The sequence below is a fragment of the Perognathus longimembris genome, chromosome 23 (genome assembly GCF_023159225.1).
Source record: "Perognathus longimembris pacificus isolate PPM17 chromosome 23, ASM2315922v1, whole genome shotgun sequence".
In the NCBI taxonomy this organism is placed as follows: domain Eukaryota; kingdom Metazoa; phylum Chordata; class Mammalia; order Rodentia; family Heteromyidae; genus Perognathus; species Perognathus longimembris.
The window spans coordinates 26271837-26295140 of NC_063183.1; the positions used below are offsets into that span (position 1 = coordinate 26271837).

The 23304-nt window shown below is 43.0% G+C and overlaps 1 protein-coding gene across 4 annotated transcripts in view; it reads left to right on the top strand.

The window, feature by feature from the left end:
• The window catches only part of Myo5a (myosin VA), a 105726-nt gene that overhangs the window by 79617 nt on the left and 2805 nt on the right, over nucleotides 1-23304 (top strand). Inside the window, exons 30-39 of one of the 4 annotated variants that reach the window (XM_048332141.1) lie at nucleotides 728-808; nucleotides 3214-3412; nucleotides 5715-5789; nucleotides 7466-7559; nucleotides 12455-12601; nucleotides 14671-14825; nucleotides 17373-17462; nucleotides 19251-19401; nucleotides 21479-21761; nucleotides 23001-23175. In XM_048332141.1, coding sequence (XP_048188098.1) covers nucleotides 728-808; nucleotides 3214-3412; nucleotides 5715-5789; nucleotides 7466-7559; nucleotides 12455-12601; nucleotides 14671-14825; nucleotides 17373-17462; nucleotides 19251-19401; nucleotides 21479-21761; nucleotides 23001-23175 — 1450 coding nt within the window. The remainder of the gene's footprint in view (nucleotides 1-727; nucleotides 809-3213; nucleotides 3413-5714; nucleotides 5790-7465; nucleotides 7560-12454; nucleotides 12602-14670; nucleotides 14826-17372; nucleotides 17463-19250; nucleotides 19402-21478; nucleotides 21762-23000; nucleotides 23176-23304) is intronic. The other 3 variants (XM_048332143.1, XM_048332144.1, XM_048332145.1) reach the window with 3 other exon arrangements.

Sequence of the window (23304 nt, forward strand, 5' to 3'; positions counted from 1 at the left end):
TAATGCTGGTATTGGGGCTTGAGCTCTGGGCTTTTGTTTGGCTTTTTTGCCCCAACTGGCACTCTTCTACTTGAGCCACACCCCTACTTCCAGCTTTTATGGTAGTTAATTGGAGATAAGAATCTACCTATACTGGCTTTGGGGAACCACCACCCCCCAACCTCTGCCCTCAGATCACAGTTTTCTGCATAGCTAGGATTACAGGTGTGAGCCACCAGTGCCAGGTTAAAATCCATTTTTTTAAGTGGGAAATCTGATTTGATTAAGCTCAAGCAAGTTCATATTCAGAAAACCTAAAGCTTGCTTTTGAAATTGATGGTAAAGATTGCCACAAAAAGTGGGAGCTGGAATTTACCTTCACTGTGTGTTATAGCTTCCCATCTAACACTGAGGCTCAACAGCATTCAGCCAGCTGAAGGAAGTCTTGAAAACAGAATCTCTTTCTTATTGTTAACATTGCCTTTTTTTTTTTTTCAGGAAAAGTAGCCCTAGGTTCTTGGTTATTTGGCTCTGATTTCTGCTCATTTACATGTAATGTTACATGTTACCCATTTTTTTTAAATCACCAAAAGTCGGGTTTTTGTGTGATTTTGTCATAAAGTTACTAATGAGAACAAACTTGTCCACTTGGTAAATATTAAAATAGCATGTACACTCTCTGTCACTCCTCACCTCATTTGCATCCTGTGTCCCTTTGTGTTTTGCATTGTGTTCCTTTGCATGGAAGATCATCTGCTATGGATTGCCATGAGTTGAATGAGGATGGAGAGCTGTGGCTGGTTTATGAAGGGTTAAAACAAGCCAACAGGTTATATTTGTCTCCTCAAAATGGACTGTTATTAATTTGTCTCTTTTCTTACTAACAGTGGTCTCTTGACTTTAACTCCCCCGTTTTTTGTGTATTTATTGTTTCCCTGGTAAATTACTTTTCAACACAACAGAGAACATTCAGCCAGACACTCAGTACTGACACACACACACACATACACACACACACACAAACTATAACACAGTTATCTCTCACACACACCACACACAGCATCATACACACATACCATATCACACACACACACACACACACACACCATCACACACCATCACACAGAGTTACTGTTAAAGCTAAACTATATATAGCTGGGTATCAATGGCTTATGCCTGTAATCCTAGCTACTCAGGAAGCTAAGAACTGAAGATTGCAGTTTGAAGGCAGCCTTGACAGGAATGTATGAGACTTGTGTCTCCAATTACCTAGCAAAAAGCTGGAAGTGAAGCTGTGGCTCTAGTGGTGGAGTGCCAGCCTTGATTGAAAGAGGAAAGGAAAACACCCAGGCATTGAGTTCAAGCCCCAGTAGCTACACCAAAAACACACAAAACATCAGGAGGGTTCTATGCCTTGCTTCAGTTCAGAATACCTACCCCAACTCAGCAGCACACTAAATCTGTCCATGGAAAAGGATATAGAAGTTTTTAAAAGCAGCATCTTTCTAACACAGATACTTATCTCCCCTAGTGATATTTGTATCTTAAAAATCTTATAAAAATTCCATTTTAGTGAGTACATTTTAAAAATACTTCTTACATTGTTCAAGGGGCTTCTGCTTATTGTGCTTTGTCTGTTCTAACTATAAATCCATTGTCATTACCTTTGTGGTGTTAATAATTGAAATTCTTTTGAAATATTGCAGTTATTAAAATACTTTTAGTTTGTTATTAATACTTTGTTGGCAGAGTCACCAGTGAGTTTTATCTAGCAGTGGTAATGGAGACAATTAGAATAAACGAATGTCTATTTTTTTTTGGTTGGGTTTTTTTTTTAACTGTATTTTTTTGTGTTTTCTTTTTTGGTACTGGGGATCGAACCCAGGACGTTGCACTTGCTAGGCAAGCACTTTGCCACTGAGCTACATCCCAGCCCGAATGTCTATTTTTTTAATGTTGGTTAATTCCTTTTTTTTTTCTTTTGTTGTGCTGATATTAGGGCTTGAATCCAAGGCTTGAGCACTGTCTCTCAGCTTTTTCACTCTGAGACTCTACCACTTGAGCCACAGCTCCACTTCCAGCTTTTTGCTGGTTAATTGGAGATAAATCTCTTGGATTTATCTGCCTGGGTTGGCTTTGAACTGCAATCCTCAGATCTCAGCCTCCTGAGTAGCTAAGATTCCAGGCCTGAGCCACCAGCAGCCCGGCCATGTTGGTTAATATGTAAGCATGGCTGTTTGGAGTTTGGTAAAGGAGTGGAGAGGCAGGTGTGTGGTGAAGGGGAGACACACTGCCCAGTGTCCTTGTCGCCTGTGCCAGCTCTGCTCCAGCTGGCTGCTGGTTTACTCAGAAACCCACTGAGCAGGAGTGGATCCTCTTAATACTGAAAAGCCCCGTCTTGTTAGGATTCTGTTACTTATCTGTGGATAGACCAGATGACAAATTATACATACATACATATATACATAAATATGTATGTATATATCAACTACCAGTTTGACTTAGGGTATATCTATGTATTTCAGTGCTCTAGCCTTTCTACACTAAAGCAGAGATTAAAAAAAAAAAAAAAAGAATATAAAAGCAAGACTGTGGCTCCACCTGAAATTAGTAGCTGTATCCTTAAAGGCATCTTTAGTTAGATTAACAGTTTGCATTCTTACCCTTTATATTGCCAACCTAACTTGTGGTGATAATTCTGTTGGGTTTGGCCAACTTAAATGCTACTTTATGAATATAGTAAACCACATTACAGCTATGTCTTTCTTTCTTTTTATTTTTGGTGCTGGGGACTAAACCCGAGGCCTTGTGCATGCTAGGCCAGCCCTCTAGAGCTTGAGCCACATCCCCAGCCCTTTTATTTTGTTTCTGCTATAGGGCTCTCAAGCCAAGTTTGCTGGGGCTGGGCTGTCTCCCACTCTGCCTCCTGAGTGTGCCTAGGATTGCGGGAATGTAGCACCGTGTCCTGCTCTAATTGATTTTTTTTTTAGTAGTCATTTCCTCACATTCTTCCAAAAAGCTAAAACTCCTTTGTTTCTGAGCTTTAAACAGTTCAGAAAGACACAGATGTGTGCGTGCATATTGCCCTGGTTTGATTTTTTTGACTTGAATCAAGTCAGATGCTGACATACAGGTGCTGCGAGTCACTTTTCCTCTGGGAAGTGAGTGCAGCCTCAGGCCCCCTAGGCAGGAGCTCTGTGTGTCATCTCCCCCTCTGCTGTGTGGCTTCCACAGGCTCTTGGAATCCCAGCTGCAGTCACAGAAGAGGAGCCATGAGAACGAGGCCGAGGCCCTCCGTGGGGAGATCCAGAGCCTGAAGGAGGAGAACAATCGGCAGCAGCAGCTGCTGGCCCAGAACCTGCAGCTGCCCCCAGAGGCCCGCATCGAGGCCAGCCTGCAGCACGAGATCACTCGGCTGACCAACGAGAACCTGGTAAAGACAGGGGCAGGACTTGCTGTTCATCCAGCGTGCTGGGTGGTCGGCTTTCTTTTTGGTCCAACTGCCTTCCCTGGTTGGGTAAAACACCCTGCCTTACACTTGGTATCCTTTATTTGGTAGCAGTGAGAAGGGCGTGTGCAAAGGTTGTCCCTCATGGAAAGTTCCTGGGAGATCTGATGTTCTGGGTCCTCCTGTGGAAGGTGTGGAGGAAAGTCCCTGAGCCACTAGAGCCACAGCTCTACTTTTGGCTTTTTGGTGGTTAATTGGAGATATGAGCCTCACTGACTTTCCTGCTCAGGCTGGCTTCAAACCACCATCCTCAGATCTCAGCCTCTTGAGTAGCCAGGATGACAGGCATGAGCCTCTGCCACTGTTAAAATTTATAATGACCTATAATACAACTGTTTGCATTTTCTCTAAAGACTTGACAATCTGAATCATCCCTCCATTACATTACTCCATTAGTGATCATTCACATTACAAATAATTTTCTGGTGTCATTTATTCAATCCAAGGTATCCGCCCCCATCCCACTGGCTGTGTATCTTACATGTGAAGCCCCAGGGTAGAAATGGGAGGTGGGAAGGGAGAGGGTGGTATTTGGTCTCTTTTCAAAGTGCCTGAAATCTCTTAATTTGTGGGGGAAAATAGTCTGAATCATAAAATGCTCTAAAATTTCATTTTATTACTCTTGCATTATACCATGGCTTATATTCAACTAACAAGGCTTTTATAACTAAGAATTGATAAATTGACTGAATAACATAATACTGATTGATGAGTGTACAAATTCTGTGTTTTATCCTTGGGTGTGTTAAAATAACTAAGTGAGCCCATGGAGTTCAGATGCCTCTGGGCTCTCAGATTCTTGGGGTTTGTTCATTAAGTTGATCAAGTGTTTTCTTTACACCCTGTCTGTGCTATTCATTTTCTGGCATTTTGTCATAGCTAACATAAAAATAAACTAAGCCCCCATATCCTAAGCTGGGAAAGGTCTGGTTAATGAGTTTGAGTTCAGAAAACCCTCTTTGCAGATCAGCTCTTTTTCTGCCATTATACCAACTACTTATTCCAAAGAATGCTGTCATACTCAAGTTCACACAATGATTTTTCCTTTCAGTTTTTCAAACTCATTATAGTTTCTTGGTTTGAATTGCGCAGTTTCAAGTTATTTGTTTGTTTGTTTATTACTGCTATTGGTTCTTGAACTTAGGGCTAAGGCACCTCTCCTTAGCTTTTTTTGCTTAAGGCTAGCACTCTACCACTTGAGCCCCAGCTCCACTTCTGAGTTTTTGGTGGTTAATTGGAGATAAGAATCTCACGGACTTTCCTGCTTGGGCTGGTCTCAATCCATGATCCTCAGTTCTCAGCCACTGGTACCTGCATGAACCCCCGGCACGTGGCCTGCATCGTGCATTTCTTGAGGAAGTTCTTGAGCAGAATGTGAAAGCAGCAGTTGATTTGGGCTTAGTGTTTTTTGGAAAGTGTGCCTTGCATAACATCCGCCACCCACCTGCCGCCAACACCAATACAAAAATGGTTTTTCCTCCCTCCTGAAGTGAAGAGGATTCACAAGCCTCCTCCACATGGCCTTTGGGGAAGGAAGGAAGGGACAGGGCTTCTCACCACCACCACCCTCCCCAAATCAAATAAGAGCCCCTGGCAGGGCTGTGTTCCTCACTCCCTACCCTTGTGGCTGTGGCTGGCTACAGAGCAGGTACAGCTACTTCTGAGCATCTCTCTAAAAGAGAAGCAAGAAATCTGGGATAGCCCTGCTGGATGACAATGGCCTACTGCCAATGACCTGCTGAGTGGCAGTGTCATTAACAGGCAACCTATCTTTCTTTCTTTCTTTCTTTCTTTTTTTTTTTTGTGCCAGTGCTAGGGCTTGAACTTAGGGCCTGAACACTGTCCTTTAGTTTTTCCACTCAAAGCTGGCACTCTATCACTTGAGCCACAGCTCCACTTTCTGTCTTTTTTGCTGGTTAATTGGGGATAAGAGACTCAGGATTTTTCTGCCTAGGCTGGCTTATCCTCAGATCTCAGCCCCTTGAGTAGCTAGATTATAGGCATAAATCACCAGTGTCCAGCACTTCCTGTCCTTATCATGCAAAAAAAAATCACTAAGTATATAGTTCAGATCAATTTTGTCCTACAGTAATGAGAGTGCTAGTAGATGAAGAATTCAGGTTTATTATTTGTGTTTTCAAATATTTTAAACTGATTCTGCTGGGAGGTAACCTTCCTTCCAAGACCCAAGGAAAAAACCAAATATCCATTGTGCCTGTTTTTTCAGTATTTTGAGGAATTATATGCAGATGACCCTAAGAAGTATCAGTCCTATCGGATTTCACTTTACAAACGGATAATTGTATGTAACAATCACAGTGCTTTCTCCTTGTCTCCCTCGCTCCTTCCAGCCCTCTATAACTGAACAGCCCACTTGCTCTCCGCCCCACCCAGGAAAATCTCCTGAAAACCGTGCACACAGCCTGTTTCTCCCCACAGCTGTTTCTCCGCCAGTGGTGTCACCGCTCTCAGTGTCCTGCGTCCATTGTCATATTCAGTTTGTTTTTAACACCGGGCTTACAGCATGATGGAAGCAAAATGTGTTTGCAAAGATTAAAGTCCAAGAAGCATAACTGAACACTTGGAAATGTTAGCAACTATTTCCTTCAGGGCATGGGTCTGGTATATACACTCTTGTCTAAAGTGGACAGTGAATAAATTTGTATTTCATACGTGTGTGTGTATGTGCACGCATGCGTGCGTGCACTGCTATCACAATTCAGCTTTTTTCTCATGGCTGGTACTCTTGCACTTGAACCTTGCCTTCATCTCTGCTTTTGCTGTTAATTGGAGATACAGTCCTGTAGACTATGCTGATCGGGTTGGCTTCAAACTCGGATCCTTAGATCTTAGCCTCCTGAGTAGCCAGGACTACAGAGGTGAGCCATAGGCTCCTGGCACAAATATGTGTCTGTAAACACTTTACCTCTTTGGATGACAACCATAAACATAACTGGCCCATTTCCTTCCAAAGCTTTTCAAATCTGCTCTTGTCTACTTTACTCTTAATTCTGAGTTTCCAACTGTACCTGTCATTTGAGGAAGTCACTTTTTCAATAGAGAGTAATCATAGAGCTTTTTTTTTACCCTCAAATACTCTGTTGCTTTCTTGCATGAAGTATTCATGGATGCCCACTTACACTACTACCTTCTTCCCACTCTTTTGGTCCTAGGTCAGCTACATTTTTCTTTATATTGCTCTTATTTTTTTTTTTAGATTACATCTTAATTCTCCAAACTTCTTACTTTTCTTAAGTTTCAAGGCTTATTTTAGAACCTGGTAAGGTAAGGTCTCAAAGAGGCCATTGCCTCACACCTATAGGGTATCAGTATATACCTAACTGCAGCCATCCTTAAATCTTCCTCCTTTAAAAAAAAATTTTTTATACCAGTACTAGGGCTGGAACTCAGAGACTGGGTACTGTTGCTTAGGTTTTTCAAAGCTCAAGGCTGGTGCTCTACCACTTGAGCCACAACTGTGCTTCCAAGTTTGGGGTAGTTAATTGTCAATAAGAGCCTCATAGATTTTTCTACCCAGGCTGGCTTCAAACTGCAGTCCCCAGATCTCAGCCTCCTGAGTAGATAGGATGACAGATGTGAGCTACCAGCACCTGTCTAAATCTTCCCACTTTTGTGTGTCTAGTACCTTTTCCACTTCATTGGAATGACAGCGCATTTGTAAACATTCGCTCATTTTTCCCCCATATCAAGTCCAATGGAAAAGACCCACAGCAAGCCTGCTCTCCATCATGCTGTAAAGCATTTTATGGCATTGCCTATTTTAGCATTTGGCTTTTACCACAGCTGTACTTTCCATACTTGCCAGTTTTAACCAGGTGGTAGCTCCACCAATGAACTATTCTGGAGCTTTTCTATAAAACTAACAGTGCTGTTCTGTGGTTTGTGTCTCCTTTCCCTCACTGTGTTTTAGAAGACTTATTTTGACCTTTCTGTTCTATTTTTCTTCTTGATCTTTAGGATCTGATGGAACAGCTTGAAAAACAGGATAAGACTGTCCGGAAACTAAAAAAACAACTGAAACTATTTGCCAAGAAAATTGGTGAACTGGAAGGTATTTAAACATTTATTACAATTGCAAAATCTTGGTTTTATAGCACTTTCCGGTGTCCTATGAGGTTTGCTTGTGGATTTTGGAATAATGACAAAAACAACTGGGGTTTGAACTCAGCACCTTACACTCTAACTTAGGTTTTTCACTTAAGACTGATGTTGACCCACAGTTCTACTTTGACTTTTTGCTCATTAATTGGAGATAAAACTCTCACGGCTTTTCCTGCCCTGGCCAATTTGGAACCACAGTCTTTATTTAGGTCTCAGCCTCCTGAGAAGCTAGAATTACAGGTGTCACCCACTAGAGCTCAGCTAAACCTGTATTTTTAATCAAAGAGTTAGGTTGTAATATGTTCAGGTGTTACTAATTCTAAACCATTCTCATTCAGAAACAAAGCTTATCAGTTCAACTGTCCTAGTAAGCTTTACAGCATAAAAGTAACATTTGACAAATCAACTCATAGATTAAACCAAAGAAAGGGCATAATAATTCTTATGAAATATTATAATGACTTAAGTGATACTTACCTGGAGGAGAACAAGAAATAGATTCTTTCGGCTAGGATGCCTGATGAAGAGCCATGTGTAATGTCCTTGTCCGACACTCAATTTAGAGGGTAAATGTGACAAGCCCTCCTTAGACCTTCCTTCCTTCCCGAGTCCCCACATTGTACAGAAAACAATATGGCAGCTTTGTAGAAGAAAACACACTAAACAATGTATTTATGGTTTTTTTCTAACTATACTGCAACATATTTAAATCTTTGTTTTAAAGTTAGCACGTCTTCTGCTTCCTGCTGTAGGCTGCATTTAAATAAGGAAACTTTTTTTTAAATAGAAAAGACTTTTTTTTTAAATGCCGACACATATATTTTTTATATGTAGCTAAATGGAGACTATTCTAAAATTTTATCTGCTTTGTGTTGTGTCTTATTCTAGGAGTACATTATACCTCAGTTTCATAATCAAGAAATTTAGACTGAGAGTATTCTAGAAATTATTTAATTCTCTTCATAAGAAATTTTTTTTAAAGGCCCCAAAACTATAAGTAACTTCCCCAGGATCTTGCTAGTTACACCTCACTGGCAGAACTAGTATACCAGCTTTTTGGAGCTGATTTCTCTCCTTTGGATTAGAATGTCCACCATATTTTCTCTGCTTGTGGGAATTTATCTCTCTCAATGAAACCTAAGGTCCAGATCTTCCTGGTGGCAAAAGGAAAAAAAAAAAAAAACAACCTTATTAAATTGTAGAACATCTCTTAATTCCCTCTACTTTCCCAGACCCCTCCCCCCAAAAAATGTTTAGAATATTTTCCTTCCAATTTTATGAAGAGTCTAGAAGATAAAAATCAGAATCTGCTTGTGTTGCTCTAATAAAGTGCCTCAGCCTTATTAGAAATAGAAATTCATTTCTCATACTTGAAGAGGATGAAGGTTCAGGTTCAAGGTGCCCTCATGTTCGGGGTCTGGTGAAGGCCTGGCTTCAGCTTCCCAGCTAGTAGTGCCTTGTTTCTGCCCCCTCCAAGGGGCGAAGTCTGTGTGCTCACCTGGCTGTAGGGGGATAAGAAGGGTAAAAAGGCCAAATTAGTCCCCTCATCCTCATTGGAAGGTAGTTTGGAACTCTTATGCCTAGCCCGACTAAGTCTCAACAGACACTCAAACCGTAGCTATGGTGTCTTGGGTGTTAGAAAATTAGGATAGTGTTCTGGCTTGTATCTTTCAGGCTTTTTATTTTCCTGCTGTTACATACAAGTGAACATGTTATTTTAGTCAGTAGATAATTTTGTTAAATAAATCAACATGTTGCGAGGATTTCTTATATCTCTGGGCCTTTATAAAGACCTAAGCCTGCAGGTAGAATCCAGAGGCAAGAAAAAAGGTTTAATGAGAGGCTGGTAAATTCTGACATTTTTCATACAGAACTAAAAATACCTGGTTTGAGATTTTCTACAAGGAAAGTGAAGCTTTCTCTTAAAACATGAGCTTTCAGGCTAAGATGTAGTTCAGAGGCAGATTGCTTACCTAGCAAGTACAGTATTCTAGGTTTGATCCCCAGTAGTAAAAAAAGAAAAGACAACAACAAAAACCAGTTTAAAAAAAAGTCAAGTGCTGGTGGCTCACCCCTGTAATCCTAGCTACTCAGGAGGCTGAGATCTGGGTATCGTGGTTCAAAGCCAGCCCAGGCAGGAAAGTCCATGAGACTCTTTTTTTTTTTTTTTTTTTTTTTGGCCAGTCCTGGGCCTTGGACTCAGGGCCCGAGCACCGTCCCTGGCTTCTTCCCGCTCAAGGCTAGCACTCTGCCACTTGAGCCACAGCGCCGCTTCTGGCCGTTTTCTGTATATGTGGTACTGGGGAATCGAACCTAGGGCCTCGTTTATCTGAGGCAGGCACTCTTGCCACTAGGCTATATCCCCAGCCCCCATGAGACTCTTTATCTCCAATTAAAAACCAAAAACTGAAAGTGGCACTGTATCTTGAAGTGCTAGAGCTCACCTTGAGCAAAGAGAGTTCAGAGATGGCCCAGGCCCCAAGTTCAAGCCCCATGACCAGCCCAAAAACAAAAACAAAACATGCCTTCCTAGTGAAAATGTCCACTATATCTCATAAAATCTGAGTATATGTGAGTATGTATGTTTTACATTTTAACGTCTGTACACTCAAAGTGTGGTTTTATAGTTTGGTTGGCAGTGGTTTTCCTTTTTAAGTGTTAATATTGAATGGTATGTCATAATGAACGGCACCTTTGATTTTTTGAAGTAAGTGATTCAAAACATCTCTCTGGGATACTTACTGATAAATGTAATATGTGGAATTTGTTCCCTCCCAGTTTTCCCTCTTGGAATTGTCTCATGGCTCTGATTGACTTGTGGGCATTGATGTCAGGGATTTCTTTTGTCGTTTGCTTTGAGTTTTTCTGGTAGTGCCATGGTTTGAACTCGGGGCCTTGAGTTCTCAGCTTTCATGCTCTACCACTTGAGTCACACCTATGTTTGGCATTTTGCTTGTTGATTGGCAGTGGAGTCTCTCAGATGTATCTGCCCTGGCTTGCTTCGAATTGCAGTCCTCCAAATCTCAGCCTTCTGAATTGCTAGAATTACAGGAATGAGCCACCAGTGCCTGGCTTACTTTATTTTATTTTTACATGCAGCAACATTCCACCAGCAGCCACAGCTCAGGGGATACTGATTAAACTGCCACCAGAAATACCATGAAACTAAACATTCAGAGAGTCCTCTCTTGTAGAGAGGAGTACATTTCCAGCTCGTCTTCTGCCTCTCAGACCACATCCTGCAGCCATAGCGCTAGATGATGGGAAATGGCCGTAGCTCTCATCCGTCCCTTCCCAGTCTGATGGTCTGATCATCTGATCGCCCTTTAGAAGTCTGATAGCCCCAGTGTGTGACGCTGTCTAAGGAGGTGGATGTGTGTCACTGGGCTCCCTGCCACATAAGCCAAGAGCACTGGCAGTTATTGGTGTTCTCTGTAATAACCTCTTTTCTGGAACTAGCTTTTCAGCACTAACAAAGGAAGTGTCCCTAGTGACAGAAGCAGCAGTAAACATTTCCAGCAGCTGCACATTGTTTGACATCCATCTCAGAACTCAAGTCTGAGCTTGAATGGATTTCCTAATAGTGCCCCCTTCTGGTGGGTGAGAGGTAAAATCCTGCTTACATAGGAGTCTCCAAACCGGATTGATAACTCACTTGGTCCCTTTGCTTTTCTTACTTTTCTCACGCAATTCACAATTCTCGATTCTTAGATGAAATTGCAGGTTGCTTTATATCACTAATATAATTCTTCACCTGCTGCCCTTAACAGTAGTGATCATTTTCTTTTTTTCTTTTTATTTTGTACTCATACTGGGGCTTGAACTCTGGACATAGCCTCTACCTCTTGACTTTAACACCCAAGGCTAGTGCTCTACCACTCAAGCCACAGCTCCACTTCCGGCTTTTTGGTGGTTCATTGGAGTTTAAAGTTTCCTAGACTTTCCTGCCTGAGCTGATTACAAACCATGATAGTCAGATTCCAGCCTCTTGAGTAGATAGAGTTATAGATATGAGCCACCAGTACCTGGCTAACATAGATAATTTTTAATATCCAAAAAGGTTTTTGAACCTAATCATTACAGCTCCCTCATAGTTCCTTTACCATTCTATTAAAAACACCCTTAATATTTTTGAATGCATATTAAATAAAAATAATTTATTTACTCATGATTTCTTTGGAAATTAGAGGTAGTAGAAGAAAGGTAGTAGCCTTGTAGAGAAATGACACATTTTCACATCAGTGATATGAAAAAGCACCATTTGGCCAGCTGTCTTCATGTGGTTGAACTGATTGGAATGCCACATCTGAAGTAAATGCGCTCTTGCTCTTTGGCGAGTTTAAATTTAGGGACTTGCACTTGTGTAGCTGGTGCTCTGCCATCTGAACTATGCCTCCAGCCCTTCTTTTGCTTTTACTAACTGGATTCTTAAAGCTAAAGGTGCTCTTTCTGCCCCTGTACAGAACATTGTTTTTTCCTTCTGGAAGTTAAAATCTGAATATACTTCACCATTTCTGATTGATAACATTTAGTTAACAAATAAGTTAAACCACATAACTTTTAGGACATTTAATCTAAGGAAACTTTATTGGGAAAAAAAACTGTTAAGATTTGGGTAAGGTTGTTTAAAAAGCTAGTGGCTTTCCGAGTACTAGTACAATTTAATTTTGCTATCCATTTACTCCATTTATCAGGGGGAAAAAACAACATTTCAAGAGGAGATAACTCCGTTAAAATATGGCCAGTTTCTGTTGTTGCAGAGTTCCCTTAGAGTGATCAGAACATGGAACCCTGTTGGTCTTTCCTCTCTGGAAAACATCTTCCCCTCCGTTGTTTCTCGTGCAGTGGGCCAGATGGAGAACATATCTCCCGGGCAGATCATCGATGAGCCCATCCGTCCAGTCAACATTCCCAGGAAAGAAAAGGATTTCCAAGGAATGCTGGAATACAAGAAGGAGGATGAGCAGAAGCTGGTCAAGAACCTGATTCTCGGCAAGTATCCTCTACACGGGGTGAAATACCTTTCTGGTGCATGTGTCCATAGCAGCAAAGACTTAGTCACTCGAGTTTCTTTCTCTCCCCTCCCACCCCCACTTTTTAAAAATTGGTTTTCATTTTTGAGATGAGGATCTTACTATATTGACCAGGCTAGTCTCCAACTACTAGGCCCACGTTATCCCACCCTTCCCACTGTGGACTACAGGCCTGTGCTACCACACTCGACTAAGGTTGCTTCAGTCACCACTACATACTGTGCAGTAACATCCTCGAAGGCCAGAGGATGAGGGAAAGTTGGGGGAAGGAATAATGTCTTTTGAAACAGAGTCTTGTTACAGAATCCAAGCTCACCTTGAACTTGCAATCCTCTTGACTCTGCTTCCTGAGTGCTGCTGACTAGACATTTCTTGTTGTGGTGGTGGTTTTTGGGTTGTTTTTTTATTTCTGGGTTGGTTTTTTTGGCCAGTCCTGGGGCTTGAACTAAGGGCCCAGGCACTGTCCCTGAGCTTCTTTTGCTCAAGGCTAGCACTCTACCACTTGGGCCACAGCATCACTTCTGGCTTTTTCTTGTTTATGTGGTGCTCAGGAATCAAACCCAGGGCTTCATGCGTGCTGGGCAAGCACTCTACCACTAAGCCACATTCCCAGCCTATTTCTGGTTTTTGTTTCTATTTTCTAGCAATCACAGTGCCTCTGAGCCATGCCTCTCACCCACTCCAAAAGATTTTGAAAAAGTGTTCATTTTTCAAATTGTTGAAAAAGACCTGTGAAATCAAACTCTAGAGTGAGCAGCCTGGCATGGCCTTGTCAAGGACTTTTCTAGAAACCTTTCAGAGGGTTCTAATGTATAATCACCACTCTAGACCTAGACCATTAGGCTCCTACTTCTTGCTTTTCCTTCTTTCCTTAGAAAGGCTTATGATGAATTTTGTGGAGGGCAATAGCTCGATTGTGGGAAAGAAAAGAATTAAGGGAGAAATTGCAGTGAGTGAAGGGATGGATGAGACGAGTGGGAAGGGAATGAGGAGGATTGTAGAGGGACCTATGGTGGGGGGGGGCGGAGGAGGAGGCTGCTGGCTCCATGAGACTTTTCCTGGGTGGTAAGTGAGGAGAAGGGCAGTAAACACGTGCCAACTGTGAGCCAGAAGCCTCTCCTCAGCCTCTGCGTGGCTTTCCTCCCCCCAGGTGCCAGGTGACAGTATCGTGATGGGCAATTATCCCTAATTTAACATGCCTCGGTTCATGGCATTAAACTTGGTGCTGGGAGCAGACATGCTGTAGGTTCAACGTGATCTTTATTTAGCGAGAACAGGGGGCTGATGGTTAACCGGGGGGCGGGGGGGGAGTGGAAAGGCAGGCATAGAGCTGTCTATCAGTGGTCTCTGGTACGGCGATCTTTGGACGGAGGCCAAAGAAGTAAGGGAACTAGTTGCACTGATAGCTGAGGAAAGAACAGAGAGGCAAAAAAAGTAGTGCATGCAGAGGTCCTGGGGTAGGAGCATGCCAGGAATGTTTAGCCAACTTTTGAAGAGACCCATTAGAGCCAAACAAACTGAGGCTGGCAGCGGGGGGGTGGGGGGGAACCACATAAAACATGGTGAGGATTTCAGAGTCTATAGATGAATGTTATAGATTGGGGAGAGAGGCTACTTGAAGGAATCTCAGGACAAATTCATGCTGTTCGTTTATTTAGTTGAGTGCTTATTTTTGGTGTCAATCCTGGGGCCTACTCAAGGATAATGCTCTACTACTTAAGCCACAGCTCCACTTCTGGTTTTCTGGTGGTTAATTGGAGGTATGCGTCTCACAAACTTTCCTGCCTGGACTAGCTTTGAACCACGATCTTCAGATCTCAGCCTCTTGAGTAGCTAGGGCCACTGGCACATGGCTACAAATTTTACTTTTATATAGACATATCTAGAACCCACACCCTATATCCTCTGCCCGATAAGTTGTTAAAATACCTTTCTTGCATGGTTTACCTTGAATGACTGAATGGCTAGGTGACAGCTGTGCCTTTCTGTCTTAAAAACCCATGCCTCACAAAGCCTTGTCTTTTGCAGAACTGAAGCCACGTGGTGTAGCAGTCAACTTGATCCCAGGGCTACCAGCGTACATCTTGTTCATGTGTGTGAGACATGCTGACTACCTGAACGATGATCAGAAAGTGAGGTCATTGCTCACATCAACAATCAACAGCATCAAAAAAGTGTTGAAGGTCAGTTCACAGTCCGTAGAGAGGGCCTAGTTGTTCCCTAGACTTGAGTGAACTTGCTAGTACTCTGTGTGTGTGTGTGTGTGTGTTTGTGTGTGTGTGTGTGTGAGATATGCTAGTATTTAAAATGGCTGCTAATAATACATGGTTTATTCATATAAAAAAGTGATAAAGCATTGAAAGGGTTTTTTTTTTTCTAGCTGGGTACTGGTAGCTCACACCTGTAATCCTAGCTACTCTCAGGATCATGAGTTTGAAGCCAGCCTAGGCTTATTGTTCATTAAAACCAGCAAAAAGCTGACCTGAAGAAGTAACTCAAGTGGTAGAGTGCCAGCTGTGATGAGTGCAAAGTCCAGTGTTCAAGCCCTGGTTCTGACACGTTTTCTTCAAACTTAAAATACTGACTAGATGACAAGGTCCAGTACTTTGACTCAATTCCAAAATAAAACAATACCCTGAAGATCTTAAAAACAAACACACACGTTTCCAACTTTTCTTCTTGTTATTCTCCAAGTCATCTCATAATTTTTCCTGCTCCTGGAAATGCTATATCCATGTGAGAAGCAACACCCAGATGCTCTTGGGAAAAGAGCACTTGGAAGAGCCAGCAGCATTACATAACTGAGCGGAAAGCTCCACACAGCACAAGAATCACCGAGTCCCCTTATCCTATCCTCCCCTGACTCCAGGAAAAACAACCAACAGCAAACATCGTAGTTAGTTTTAACTCAGTGTCACTGAGAAATTAAGACAATCTGCTCTTGGTAGTTGACCTTCTGATGATCTATTCTGAATGGGAATATTTACAGTGAAGATAAGTGCACAGTTAATGTGCTCAGTGAACTCTCTCAAATCTAAAATGTCTTTTTATGAAGCTGAAAAACTATATAGCTAAATATACATAACATAAACTTCACCATTTAAGCCCCTTTTTTAAAGTGTAGAGTTGTATGCATTAAGTGTATTTGAAGTGTTACAAGCCTCCTCTGCCTACAAAGCTGTCACATCCTCCCTACCTGACACTCTGCACCTCGAAGCCCCCCTCTTCCAGGCCCTCCCAGCCCCTGTAATGAACTTCAGACACATGCCAAGTCCCAGTGTCTACTGGACAATTTCCTATATAGTTACTGTCCGTTGTGATTACTCAAGGATTGGGCTGTTTTTATTGTTGTTGTTTGTTTTGTTTTGTTTTTGAGACAGGGTCCTACTAGACCAGAGTGGGCTAGAACTCATAGTCATCCTGCCTCAGCCTCCCAAGCACTAGCAATGTAGATTTGCATCACCATACCCCCGACATGCGTATCTTTTATTCTGAAGTAACAGAGATTATCTCACTTTAATGGGGACTCCATGTGGAAAGAAAACACATTTGTATCAGCCTTGACACACACTCCCCATGCTTCAGGCACAATTGTCCCTTCCCTCCCACTGTGGCCCACCCTGATAAGGACCCAGGTTCCCCCACGCACCCCCAGTGTTCCCCACCCCCACCCAGCCCACATGCCCATTACAGAAGCTCCACACACACCCATCTCTGGTTCCCAGCTCAGAAATGTTATCTTGCGGACATTTTTAGTCCAAGCTAGGTTTCAGTGCTTAAAATCTTTGTCATATTGTTTATTACAAAATGTTTAATTCTTTTTATGCTTTTAATTTTTTCTGATTCCCTTCCTCAGCCCCAGGGGAAGTGAGTTTGAGTCATCTGTGGATTAAACTTTTCCTACATAAAGGGGCAACTCAGCGTGGGAAAATGGAAACAGTTTAATCTCTGTGTCTCTCTGTGTCTACTTCTCTGTTTCTCTCTCTCTCTCTCTCTCTCTCTCTCTCTCTCTCTCTCTCTCTCTCTCTCTCTCTCTCTCTCTCTCTGTCTGACTTTCTCCTCTCTTCTCCTTTCTCATTTGAATCCAGGACTACCACTTGGGGCCATGAACCCAGACTCTTTTGACCTTCTGATGATCTATTCTGAATGGGAATATTTACAGTGAAGATAAGTGCACAGTTAACGCGCCCGGTGGACTCTCTCAAATCTAAAAATTCTTTTTATGAACCTGCTCTTAGCCTCCTGAGTACCAGCCATTTATTCTTTAGGTTGTTTTTCACACAAGGAACGGGGCCCCAGACCCAGATCCTTGTACCTATGGCCTCCCCACCCACTTAGGACTGCAAATATATACATCCCCCCCCCCCAACACACAGCCTATTGATTGAGAAGGGGGTCTTGCTGACTTTTTACCAAGGCTGGCTTCAAAGTGCATTCCTCCCAATCTCCTCCCGAGTAACTAGAGTGTCAGGTGTGAGCTTCTGTGCATAGCTCATCAGAACACTTTTCTAATGGCAAGGAAAGTAGCTAAGAGCCAACAAAGCTGGGGGTAGAATTCTGCTAAATATGATGTAAGACCACAATGTGATTTATTTTTAAAAATAGCTTACAATGGTAACGGAAAGAAATGAACCTTCTGATGTCTGTTGCATTTTGGGTTTGTTGGGGTTTTTTTCTAGGTTGTTATTTCTCTACGGAAAAGGTAAATTTAGACTTCTTCTCTCTTTCAGAAAAGAGGTGATGATTTTGAAACTGTCTCCTTCTGGCTCTCTAACACATGCCGATTTTTGCACTGTTTGAAGCAGTACAGTGGAGAAGAGGTGAGAAGCCTTGATTATAAAAGCTGCAAGCTGTCCTTTCCCTGGCCTTTATGTGGAAAATAGTAAATCACAAAATGTGTGACCATGTGTTGATTTCACAGCCCAAGGTCAGAGTCAGAGGCAGTCTGGAGAGACAAGTCTTTATTTGGCATCAATTATCTACCAGCATATTAGCAAATAGCTTCTTTCAGAATTTAATTTATTATGAAAAACGAAGCAAAAAATAAAATACACATCAATCAGTGAATACTTACCAGAAATTAAAGTTTGTCTAGAAACTAATATTGGGATATTGAACCATTGCAGAAATTAACCAGTTTTGACTCACCACAGTATATTAAAAACATTTGAACTTAAGATATAATCAAAGATCTTGTGTCTTTTGATGTGTCCAAAAATCTGTATTACTTTTGTCCTGGTGATGTGTTCATTGCTTGTTTGATAGGCTTCAACACTTTAAACCATGTAAACTGTTACTATTAAGTAAGGGCTGCTTAATATGTATCTGACAATACTTACTATATCTTAGGTTATTTAATTTTCATAACATCTTCAGGAAATAACGAATAAATCCCACTTTATAGAAACTGAAGTCCAGTGGGGCTTATGGATTTGTTCAAATCCTCTCAGCCTCTCTTGGTCTACCATCTCAACAAGCCTGGAGCCCTCACCCACAGACCTCCATAACTCCCATCCTCTGCCAAGAGGCTGGCCAGAGAAGCTGCTCAACAGCACTCTGACACAGAGGTAGAGAACCATCCTGACAAAGGTGGAGACAAAGAATGAGCTCCCGCAGCCCCCTGCATTTCAGCCTAGTCCTTAGGTAGGAAGGTGCCCAGCAGAGGGCAGAGTGCACTGAGCAAGCTGTTGTTTATATCCGATGTGTTTCAAAGCAAAATGACCGCAATAAAGTACCTGCCTGTCCGTTAAAATGCCACCAGAAGATCCTGTTCTAAGTTCTGACTGAAAGTCATGCTATGGATCCCATGAAATATTAACAAAGAATTGCTCATTTAGTTACCAGTGTATTCAGCATCATGCCTGCCCCTCTGGCTACAGTGCTTATGAATAGGACTGTGCTGAATGGGCCGACATTAAGAGAGTAGTGTTTGAGATCATTGTGTCGGCAGGACACTCTCTATCATGAATTAAACACTGATTTTCTTATCTTAAAGTCTCCCAGCTAGTTTTATCAACGCTGTGATAGGGAAGGCTTAAATCTAGGTTGCATGTACCTATATATGTATGAAGTGAAAGCTGGTAAGAAGTGCTAACTTGAACTAATTTTTTAAAGTAAGAAAAAAAAAGAAAGTGAGTAACAATAAAATGGGGGGAATAAGTAAAAAGTGCTAATAAAAATGTATTTAAGAATAACAAAAAAGGGCTGGGAATATGGCCTAGTGGCAAGAGTGCTTGCTTTGTATACATAAAGCCCTGGGTTCAATTCCCCAGTACCACATATATAGAAAACGACCACAAGTGGCGCTGTGGCTCAAGTGGCAGAGTGCTAGCCTTGAGTGGGAAGAAGCCAGGGACAGTGCTCAGGCCCTGAGTCCAAGGCCCAGGACTGGCCAAAAAAAAAAGAATAACAAAAAAGTAAATAGAAAATAGATGATAGAAGCAAACACACCAGCACATGGGGATGATTTTTGTGTCACTGGCTTGGTGGGATGGGGTAGGTTGAATACGGAAAAGGAACATAAAGATGCTCAGAAAGCTGGAGTTTGTGAAACTAGATAGAAGTGACTCCTGACTTCATATATCATTATCTTCATTTTATGACTCTAGGGCTTCATGAAGCATAACACATCTCGCCAGAATGAACACTGCCTCACCAATTTTGACCTTGCTGAGTATCGGCAAGTGCTGAGTGACTTGGCCATTCAGATTTACCAACAGCTGGTACGGGTGTTAGAGAACATCCTTCAGCCAATGATCGGTAAGGCGGGAGCGGTGGTGAACTCCATAGCCTGTCTGTCTCATGTACCCATCCATGAACAAGTGGACTGTAGAAATGTCCTGGGGTATACCTTCATAGAATATAAAATAGTAAGATACAGGCTGGAAATCAGCTGAGTAACCCCTGAACCCCAACCATGGCTACCTGAAATGCAACAGAAAATCACTGCTTTCCTACTCCAGAGACAGCAGGATCGGGTTCCCCTCCCCAGTGATTAATGCTTCTCTCTTAAGATCAGATTATGTCTAATACATGGCAGCAGACATTATTCCTGGCCCAGTTTTCAAAAACACATGAAACTTTGAACTAGCGCACTACTCCCCAGGGCTTCCCAGGGGCCCATCTAAGACCCTAGCAGGGAGGGCTTGCATGCTACCTCACAGTCTCTGGTAAGATGGCCAGGAAGCGCCCTGCCAACAAGAACAAGTGTGTCTCAGACACTCTATGCTGAAAATGCTTCACGCCATCTGACTGAAGGTAGTGGCTTCTCATTGGCTGAGTGGCTGGGTATGTGATTGGCTTCGTGGACCTCTCTGTGTGTGCTTACTCAAGTGTTCGTTCATATATTGCACTAGCTCTGTTCCTTTGGAATGTGCAGCTTGAGTGAATAGCAATTAGAGGCCTTGTACGAATTACAAGCTCCAGCTTCCCACACGTTTTCCACGTTCTGCTTCTCCATTTCCTCTAGAAGGGCTCAGAGTGTTCAGTTTTTCATAGGCTCATAGTTGACTAGCTGGAAACATAAAAAGCTAAGAAGCCGGGCTGGGAATATGGCCTAGTGGCAAGAATGCTTGCCTCGTGTACATGAAGCCCTGGGTTCGATTCCCAAGCACCACATATATAGAAAACGGCCAGAAGTGGCGCTGTGGCTCAAGTGGCAGAGTGCTAGCCTTGAGCAAAAAGAAGCCAGGGACAGTGCTCAGGCCCTGAGTCCAAGGCCCAGGACTGGCAAAGAAAAAAGAAAAAAAAAAAGCTAAGAAGCCATCTGAGATGCCGCTCATCTGTCCACTTGTCCCCTAAAAGGCCATGAATTAAAAGCAATCCATCATCCAAAACATAGATGGTAACACAGAAGCAAAGGGCAGCTTCGGCCCATCTTCCTTCTACTTTGGTCTGTTTTTATTAGCTGAGCAAGAAGTTGACCACTAAACTGTTTCCATCTCTCAGTTACTTAAGAGCAACGTTTACCAAAGTTTGGGAGTCAGTATGAGGTCTATAGGAGTTGAGTTTAGCACAAGGGGATATTAAGGTGAGCCAGATTTGTTCCTTGCTTCTAAAGGGCTCTAGACAGGGAGTGGACATCTCAGAAAGTTACTTTACTTTTGTGTGTGTGTGTGTGTGTGTGTGTGTGTACGCGCCTGTGCATACACGCGCTGCTACTAGCACTTGAACTGAGGCCCTGGGGACTTTGCCTTATCTTTTTCACATAGGCTGGCTCTTTAACACTTGAGCCAGTTCTCTACTTTCAAGCACTTCTATGGTTAATTGGAGATGCCAGTTTCATGGACTTTCCTGCCCAGGCTGGTTTCAAACTGTGATCCTCAGATCTCAGCCTCCTCAGTAACTAGGATTGCAGGCATGAGCCACCAACACCCAGCTCAGAAGCTTTCTAAACCAAATAAATACTATGAAAGGGTATCATTGCCACAGATGAGCAAACTCCCCTGGGAAACTCAGGCAAGCCCCAAATCTAACGGCTGTGGGAAGCCTAAAATAATGAAGGGCTCCAATCCCACACCAGTGTGTAACTGGCGGTGGGCGGGGGGGAGGGGGGGGCGGAAACGACGAAATGTATATATGCATATCTATGCACATGAGACATTTCCCTCCAGATCTTTTGTTTCTTTTTCCTTTTTGCCAGTCCTGGGGCTTGAACTCAGGGCCTGAGCACTGTCCCTGGCTTCTTTGTGCTCAAGGCTAGCACTACCCCTTGAGCCACAGCACTACTTCTGGCTTTTTCTATATATGTGGCGCTGAGGAATCAGCAAGCACTTCACCGCTAGGCCATATTCCCGCCCCCTCCAGATCTTTTCTAACACTTGAAATCCTCCCACAGTGTCAGGCATGCTGGAGCACGAGACGATTCAGGGCGTGTCTGGGGTGAAGCCCACGGGCCTCAGGAAGCGCACCTCCAGCATCGCTGATGAAGGCACTTACACATTGGACTCCATACTTCGGCAGCTCAACTCCTTCCACTCAGTCATGTGCCAGCATGGTATGGACCCAGAGCTCATCAAGCAGGTAGCCAAACAGATGTTCTACATCGTGGGGGCCGTCACCCTGAACAACCTCCTCCTGCGCAAGGACATGTGCTCCTGGAGTAAAGGCATGCAGATCAGGTGAGCCGGGGCAGCCTGTGGCCACTGCCCACCTAGCCTGCCAGGGTTCTAGAGTTCTGAGCACACAATGTTGGTGCCAAGAAGCAAAGCAAGAACGGTTGTGGAGCCACTTCCTGGCTGTCACCACTGCTGGTGGGTGGGGCCTTGTCAACAGATTCTTCCCACTGTGCCAGGAAGCAACGCTCCACTGCAAAGCCAACTTGTTCCAGAGGCGTGGAGAGATGGCACAGAAATGTACAGAGCATGGCTACTTTTCCTATCATGTATTTCATCGTGTAATAAGAAAAATTTAAATTATAATGAAGAATTCTGGTGGCTTTTTGCTTTTAGAAATGTACTATGGTGCAGCAAGGTGCTGGCGGCTCATGCCTGTAATCCTAGCTACTCAAAAGACTGAGATATGAGGATCATGATTCAAAACCAACCCAGACAGAAAGGTTCATGAGTCACTTACCTCCAGTAATGACCAAAAAGCCAGAAGTAGAGATGTGGCTCAAATAGTAGAATATCATTCTTGAGTAAACTAGCTAAGGCCCTGAGTTCAAGACTCGGTACTGGGACAAGAAAGAAAAGAAGCTTCAACATGGTTGGGAGTTTGCCTTAAGGAAAAGCGAGTACATAAGAATTACTGACTCTCACCCTGCAAAAGGAAGCTATCTTGTTTTTTTTGTTTTTTTGGCCAGTCCTGGGGCCTGAGCACTGTCCCTGGCTTCTTTTTGCTCAAGGCTAACACTCTGCCATTTGAGCCACAGCGCCACTTCTGGCCATTTTCTGTATATGTGGTGCTGGGGAATCGAACCCAGGGCCTCATGTATATGAGGCAGGCACTCTTGCCACTAGGCCATATCCCCAGCCCAAGGAAGCTATCTTGTAAGAGAGGTGGGAAAGCGATTTTCTGGTCAAACATCCAGCGAGGACAGAACTCCATTATGTATTCTATTCTGTGCATTAGCAAGTTTCATAACTTCTCCTGTGATGACTGTTCCATTTTCTGTTTGAGACAATTATCTTCTCTTGTCATTTCATCTTACATAATAATGATTCTAAACCTCGTGATGATAATGCTAAATGTTAAAGCACAGCTGATTAGATGTAAGAAAATTGAACAAAAATATTGCCTGTCACTTTAATTGACAAGGCCACACACACAAAGTTAAAGACATTTATGACAGCGCTCAGTAAATTTACATTTTTCTCTCTTGTTCTCTCTCCTCGCTCTGCTCTTCCCTCTCGGCGTAGGTACAATGTCAGTCAACTGGAGGAATGGTTACGTGACAAGAATCTGATGAACAGCGGAGCCAAGGAGACCCTAGAGCCGCTCATTCAGGCTGCTCAGCTTCTGCAAGTGAAGAAGAAAACGGATGACGACGCGGAAGCCATCTGCTCCATGTGTAATGCTCTAACCACTGCCCAGGTACAGCAGCTTGGCGAGCAGGGAGGGAGGAATGTGGCAGTTGGGCCTCCCCTAGACGAGTACGTTGCTGCCCTTGCTTCTGTGCTGAAGGCATATATGTCCATACGGATCTGTACAGAAGGAGGCGTC